We start from the raw sequence: 7,829 nt of genomic DNA, 5'->3' as shown, positions 1-7,829 counted from the left end.
TTTTCATTCTGGCGGGCGCAAAATACACATTTCATTTTCACTCGACCAGGGAAGGTAAATGTAGAACGCTTATCCACGTGCATATCACACGCTGATTCTGCACATGGACACGACTCTTCATTTTATCTCTTTAGATAAAAAAAATACTATTTTTTACAAAGAAACTTTTGCGATCGCCGGAGACGTCATCCGACGATTTTCTCCCAAAATTTTCAAAGTGCCTGTCTCATTTGAATCCACCCTGACAGACATTTCAAGGACTGAAAAGGGAATGGATTAAAACTCTCAAGTTTGTCGAGAAGTTCTTCCAGACGTTTGAGTACCGCAACCCACCAGTCAAAATATCGTATCTAACCCGAAAGACAAGTTAAAGACCGCACTACATACGTCTGGCTCTTCAGTAGTAATTCTCCATTACATCATGAATCCTAAGTGTTTGCTCAAGATTTGTTAGCAAACTCATGAACTTTGGGAAGTTTAATTAAACGACTACTTTAGACCTATGGAACGTTTATTGACATTTATATTACACAAAGTTTCGTAGTCAAAGGTGAAATGTTTTCTAAAAATCGGGAAGGTAGACGGCAGCCCCCTGGCCTGGTTCAGTTTTGAAGATCAATGTCTCCATATCGCACTCGTCACCTAGACCGTACACTTTCCTGAGTTTGTCACCCAGATTTTTCACAAATTCATCAGCTTCGTCTTTGGTTGTGAGTGCGATGACACATCCACCCCATCTGAAGTATTGATACAGCCCTTATACACGATTGTTCGGTGAAAATATTCTCTATACTCACCCAGCCCCCGTCAACCTGGCACCAGCAGCCCCACTTTCGAGTGCCATATCGACCAAGTGATTCACCTCAGTGATACTGCAATCGAAAAGATCCCGAAGACTCCTGTGACTGGCAATCATCAATTCTCCTAATCGTTGAATCTGGTTACTCCCCTCCAAACTACAAACGTCCTGGAATTCGATAACCCGGGCAGCCTCTGATACAGCAATAAATCAAGATCAATGAATGAAAGATTTAGGGGATGAAAGACAGCCACATCATCAATTTTTCATTAACATGATTTGATCATCGTCGGGGCTCCTCTGATTATTCTAACATTACCGATTGATCTGTCATGCAAAATTGTCCTACTCCCGATACTAATTGAAAGATTATCGATTACCAAGAGTAGGATAATTCTTCAAAGACATCAGTAATCCCTAATAAAGTCCCTAATATTACTATAAATAATATTAATAGTCGTCCCTCTTACAATAGACCATGATGTCAGCGATTAAGACAAAATGAGAAATTGTTCACCTTCAAAAACATGTTGAGCCCGCTTGCGAAGATGGAATGTCCGCATGTCATTGACGTCAATCTTCACAAGAGCTGACAACTCTGTCGTCGATACCTCGAGGATTCTACATATCTGAAAATTGAAAAGAAAAACTACATCAATAAAGATGATTAGAAGTGCGGAGCAGTTGATTACCTCTGATACGTCACAATCACTTAATGCTTGAGAGGCAATATCTGCCATCTCCTTCAATGTCTTCCCCAGTATCCTCTGCACGTCACTGAGTATCTCAATGTCTCTCCAACTGGCACCATACTTTTTAGCGATAATTTTAGCTGCTAACTTACATTCAACGACTCTGGTATTATAGTTATTGAATGCAGCCTTGTTGTGTCGCTTCATACTGTCTGCTATAACAAAGACAGCATCCCACGGTAGTGTGACGTCTATGGCTCGTAGTGGGTTGAACTCTATCAGCTTTGCGGTACCTACGGACGTAAAATCAATATAATCTGTGTGACACTGTCTTTATAACGTGGCTTTTCATAACATTCTCTAATGAAAATGTAGGATGTAAGAATTTTACCTTTCTGGGCGAGGAACGCTATTGCGTGATCCATACCACCACCCTCTGTACCAATCAGTCTCTCTGCTTTAGCACTTTGCGTTGCAAGCACATCCCTTGCTAGATGTAACTGACAGGGAATGAGAGAAGCAACAGATTATGTGTGAATAACGATCTGATTAGAAGGGTAACTGTATTTGAATGGCTAAAGTCGCTTTCTACGCTGTCAATAGGAAAATTTAATAATTTGGGAGATGCTCAGTTCGTAAATTAAAAAGTTAGCTGCGAATACTCGTTCAGTAAAAAAAATTTCCTTAACTTATACAATTATGTAGACACTGTTGAGATACTAAAAACTGTCTGATTAAAATGAAAATAATTAAGTACTGAGCTGCGGTTGCCTATAGCTCAATTAAGTCGTCCATTTCGGGAACAGTTTTATTTATAAATGTCGGAAATCATTAATCCCAATATTTTTAAATTGATGACATGACGGAATGCATGATTAGAATCTGTACTGTCCCATCAATAACGCCTCGATTAAGCTCAAGCTCACTCTGCATCAAACATAAACTAGGAAAATTCAGGTTATCTGCGTCAATTAATCAAAAGATCAATAAAGCTTAGTTGACTGAATGAATCTTCTATTTATACTGAGAGCCGGATTACGAATTACCGATGCCCATGAATTGCCGGTTGGATGTCATGTTAAATCAACACATCCCCTTTACTCATGGTCAAATATTATTCCACGTCATATCCCATGGAAACTTCAACTTGATAAATAGCCGCAAGGAAGAAGCTTTATAGTCCTTTTCGAAATTTTTCACTGGGTAAAATGCCTTAGACAGCGGATTTAAGCCATCCAGAACTTAAACCGCCTCAAATATCATCGATTTTTGTGTTCCACACAAGTAAAATAATTCCGTAAAAAGAAAATTCATTTATGCACATTACGACGAATCGTTTTTTTATGTCGTAAAAATGATAGTTGGCAGAGGGTTGAATTGACATTGTAACAAGCGTCGAGCTAAAGTTTCCCGGAGATTCGTCTTATTACATCTTTTTTGTTCTCCACTTGTCTATGATTTTATTACCTTATCAGCGTGGGTAATTGCGAGAACGCCGGAGCAAACGAGAGCGCTAGAGCTCGAAAGACCAGCAGCGGGAGGAATCGTGCCCCAAATTGATGCATTCAACCCACTTATGTGCTCCTGTCCTGATTTGGCCACTAGTTCAATGCCTTCGGTAAGTCCACATACGAAATATTTGTACCATTTGATATCATCTTTCTTCAACAGTTCACTGGAAGTATAATTTTCTTCAATTTATTTCTTTGATAATCTAGCAATAATTCCTTCTCTTTTCCTCCTTATAAACAAATAACAGAAGTTGTTTTCGAAGCGGTAGATTATTTTTTATGAAGTGGCAAATAATTCATTGATTTTTTAGACTTCACGATCAAAAATTCACATTAAAATAAAAAATCAAACGTAAAGGTCGATTTTCCCATGAGACAATGTCTTAAGTTTTTAATTTTTAACCTGTTTTTTTTTAACATAAATGATAATTAAATTGGGAAAAAAATTACGATTCCAAATGTGATTAACGTTTCAAAAATTTTGGTGTAGATCGACTTTAAAGGTTTCACAGTTGATTATTGAAATTTGTCAACAAATGTTTCTTTTTCAGTCACTAAATGGAATAAAAAAATTAATAAATTCACCGGAATGATGCGGGGGATAAATCGATGTCAACATTTTCGTATTTAGAATCAATATTTGTTATCGATATTCCATTCTCCTTCCGCCGTCCCACCGCCACCAACATATCTTGTTCAATAGCCATTGGACACACCGCATAACCGGAATAGTCAATGTGCTCTCCAATTAAATTGACTCTGGAATGAATAATAATCATCGATTGAATAATACGTGCCGATTTCAAACGTTAGAAAATTATTTTCTATTTATTTACCGCCCTGGTACGCGGATAAAAAATTCCGGCTTCTCTCCGTGATGAGATTCAAAATGTGAGGCCAATTTTTTCAATCTCATTTTGCCTGCATCACCGGCCACGAGAATCGGCACTTTATCCATTTTATTTCAATATCAAAAAGTATTTGTTCGCTTGAAAAAAATCTGCAAAGAGATGATAAATGATCATGTGTAAGGCCTGAGGCATTAAATTGCGATAATTTTACGATAAAGAAGCGATAAAAAGCGATGAAGGTGATTCAACTTTGAAGTCAGGGAATTCGTGCAGGAAAGACTAATTTTCCTCGCATTCGCAATGCATATTCATTAACTTCTATTGAAGTCATTTCAGAGATGAATAATCCGATTGAATTTTCCAAAGTTCTCGCTGTTTTGTTGGCATATTATAGCAAACTAATTTCAAAATCATCGGATGTTTCTTGGGAGTTGCATTTGTATGCAAGGATTTTGTGGGAAATACTGCAATTGTCTAGCTTCATTAGTATTCAGAATCGCGAGATGAAATCAAATCGACAGTTCACGGAGAGAACTTGTCTATAAAAAATATAGTACGATTTCCGAATAGAGTGAGATCCTCTTAACTCTAAAAAATGTCGTACTGTTAAAGTAAAATTTTTCGGAATTTCTGGAAAAATTATTTCGGTGGGATTATTGCACAAGACTGAGTGTTTGAGTTAACAAATAATCGTTCCATTCTACTAAATTTTTCTCTCTCTGTAATAATGCAGTTCTAATGACTGCATTTGAATGCTGCAACTGATCGGTCGTACTATCATTGATTGAAGATTTTTTAATCCTGTGAAATTCAATTACCTCATATTTAATAACTTGATCAATTAATTGTTAGTACTCAGAAGTTCAATTTCATCTGAAAAATATGAAAAACCTATCACAAATATTCAAAATTTTGAAGACGCAGTAATGCTATCATATGAATGTCAGCTTTGAGTTGCTGAGCTTTCACGAAAAAATCGCGAAGTGCTGCTTAAGTGTAAATTGATGACCGGAATCTTGGGAATCCCAATGCCGCAATTATCGTTCGTTGACAGAGATGTTTTTCAATGATATTGTTATTCCAAAAAAATAGATTTGTCTCATCAGTCGTGGAGCTCGTAAAACCGGCATTCCGTCAATGCCGACGGTAGTTACTGGCCGTGTCAGCGTGCCGTAAAATCGATTTAGCGGATGATGCACCGAGATACGCTCCAAATACACCTCACAAAATGACAAATAATAATGTCCCAATGGAGAAATCAACTCACCTCAGGGGACGACGAACAACTGCGTAGACTACAACAATGGTGAGTGAGCAGTACAGTTTATCACGTTGTTGATTGTTATGTTCCCACCAATGACAAATGTTGTCTGATAGAGTTTATCAAACCGGCTGATACGATACTCCACATGTTTGACGAAGAGGGGCGCCAAAGTCCGAATGATAGCACATATGCCCCCTCTTGGATGTTCATTTTATCAACATCTCCTCGATTATCAGTGGGATACGTTACCGACTTTCGCTGTATGGATCCCTACTTCTCCGAATTCCGCGCCAACTGAAGGTTACCAGTGAAGGTTGGCCATGTTGGTCGCTTGGCGACGATTGGTGAGTTGGTCGTTCGGCGACCAACCAACCAACAGTAAATCAGTTCACCTACCGTTATCTTCATGAAGTTGAGGTGATCTTCTCCAGATGGCCATTATATAATTCTACGACCCCCCATGGCAGTGGGTAAAGGCCCATCTGTTTGACAACATGCAAGTACAGTAGACTAATAGGCCCTGAGAATTTTCCGAAAACCATAACGTCGCAAGGTTGTTTTCATAATACCGCATTGAGTGTAGAACTCTACGAAGTTTGAATTCGCTCGATTGAATATCGTCGGTCTGTCCCTCAATGACTTAGATCAGCGCATGCAATGAATGGTAGTTCTACTTGAGAAAAGGATTAGCTCAACTCGATATTTTTATCATGAGACTTCAAATAGACTAAGGCTAGGCTTCAACATTCATAAGTCATATTCATATTCATCAATCAATTACTCAATAATCGAACTCGATCGCCTGGCGCAGTGAGTAAGGATGTTGTCTCGCAGCGGATAGGTTCCGGGTTCGATTCCTGGCCGGATAGAATGGTGAGATCTAACCATTTTTAAAGTCTTGATCAATGGCCACACAGCCATCATGACTCAGAAGGGCAATCCATCAAAAATTGCCTCTTCACTACGATAATTACAACTGTTGGATTGTTCGTCCGCGAAATAAATGGTTCGACCCCCTTCATTTTTCCGAATCCTTCCTTCAATTATTCATCTACCTCGATCCTTCCAACCATCTTCTTGATCTGTTACATCCGCCATGGACAGACGTTATCTTAATTCACATTGCATTTCCCATAAATTCCCTGGGACTTCTCTGGATATAGTGACTGGAAGTACAGGGAAATGGGGAGGAAATGAGGAAACGATATAACGTACCGAATAACGTGCAGTATTAAGGGTCGAAAGGATGGGTTGGGGGAGGGGGTTTAGTCAAAAGCAAAGAAAAGTCGAAAGTGAAGCACAAACCGAGTTGAAGCCCTTATATATACATTGAGGACTGGCTCGTAACCGATTTGAGACAGAGTTTTTGCTGAAACATCTCGTTCGTTGATCCACACATTTTCCAGGCCGCTTGGTTTATCGTTCACCTTATTCTGTCCCTCCCTTGATCCCACTGTCTGTTCGTGCTGCACTGGTACAAGCCCCTACTATCGGTGTTTTCATCTCATCTTCTTGGAAGAAAGGAAGCAAAACAATGGAAAAAGGGCGGGAATAGAATTCAATTATTCAGTTCGTGTCTAGATGTGACCCAGATGTGAGTCCATTACTGAACGCCACCCTAAATCACATGTTCATAGTCTTTCAAACACGTATGAAACATATTTCGACCAGTCAGCGATGCGAGACAATTGCCATTGAGATCCATTTTGCGATTCGATTTATTCTCCAACGTGGCTTACCACTTGAGACTGGTTTTTGGCAAATCTCTTCGACGGAAAGGAAGCTCGTATTTCATAGAGAGAAAAATTCCGGAAATGGCTGGAGCGAGAACGAAGCCCAATGCTCAATCTATGAGACATTCTAGTCTCTAGTCAACAATCGGAAGTTGCAGAGGAGAGTGGGTATAAATTGAATCGAGGGGTCCACCACATCCGACACACCAAATTCCGTGCACGCCCTTTAAATTTGTGGGGACAACAGCAAAAATTTTTGGCTACGGGGAGGATGGTATACCATTAAGAACCGGAAGGTGGTGATAACTTTTCTGAAACGTTTGTGACAATCGCTTTGTTCAGGGGTCATCGTCACCAGGAGAAAAACGAAATCTTGAAATGTTTGGAATGGGAAAATTGATGGGTGGAGCAATGATGAACGGGGGTGGACAATTGATGGAGACAGGAGCAATTCAATGTTGTTGATATGTGCGATAAAGATATTTCATCAGATGAATTTTTCAAATGTTTTCCAATAAATGATCGAGCGAACGTTAGACGCCCTTCTGAGACTCGCATGGGAGAACAAATAGTTTGAACTACACTTGACCATAAACTAATTATCCTCTTCTTCGGGGACAGTGCGAAGTCTCTTGACAAATCGAGAGGAATATACTTCAACAAGTACCTGACGAGTTCCGTAAAATTTACTGTTTGAAATGTAAACTTCGAGCGAAGGGCGAAATTGGAAAAATCACTACACGAGTAGGAGAATTCGCGAATTAGATTTTTTATCGAAGCGAGATTTGAACTCACGAACTCTCGCATATCCGGGAAGAATCTCACCCACACACCAGCGGTTTGCTAGTGTCACTGTGTCGATCGTCACCAACACACTCCCGATGAGTCAACACGGCTGCCGATGTTACGTGTTTAGAACCGTAAAAAGTACGATTCTCGTCACGTAAAATTTACGAGAAATTGAGTAATTTTTACGTTC

General features: G+C 39.4%; 1 protein-coding gene across 1 annotated transcript; it reads right to left on the bottom strand.

Moving 5' to 3' along the window:
* Window positions 1–493: 493 nt before the first annotated feature.
* Galk (Galactokinase) lies at window positions 494–5,275 on the bottom strand. The gene is made up of 9 exons (XM_064130045.1): window positions 5,121–5,275; window positions 3,839–4,002; window positions 3,588–3,761; window positions 2,959–3,166; window positions 1,883–1,991; window positions 1,492–1,784; window positions 1,317–1,428; window positions 798–993; window positions 494–737 (listed from the first exon to the last, which is right to left on the bottom strand). Exons 2-9 carry the CDS (start codon window positions 3,958–3,960, stop codon window positions 563–565), a joined length of 1,389 nt encoding a protein of 462 aa, XP_063986115.1. The 5' UTR covers window positions 3,961–4,002; window positions 5,121–5,275; the 3' UTR covers window positions 494–562.
* Between the last annotated feature and the right edge of the window lie 2,554 nt (window positions 5,276–7,829).

Source organism: Diachasmimorpha longicaudata, chromosome 11 (assembly GCF_034640455.1).
Source record: "Diachasmimorpha longicaudata isolate KC_UGA_2023 chromosome 11, iyDiaLong2, whole genome shotgun sequence".
Lineage (NCBI taxonomy): Eukaryota > Metazoa > Arthropoda > Insecta > Hymenoptera > Braconidae > Diachasmimorpha > Diachasmimorpha longicaudata.
Note: the sequence above shows the minus strand (reverse complement) of the source record. Positions and strands in the feature narration are given on the sequence as shown.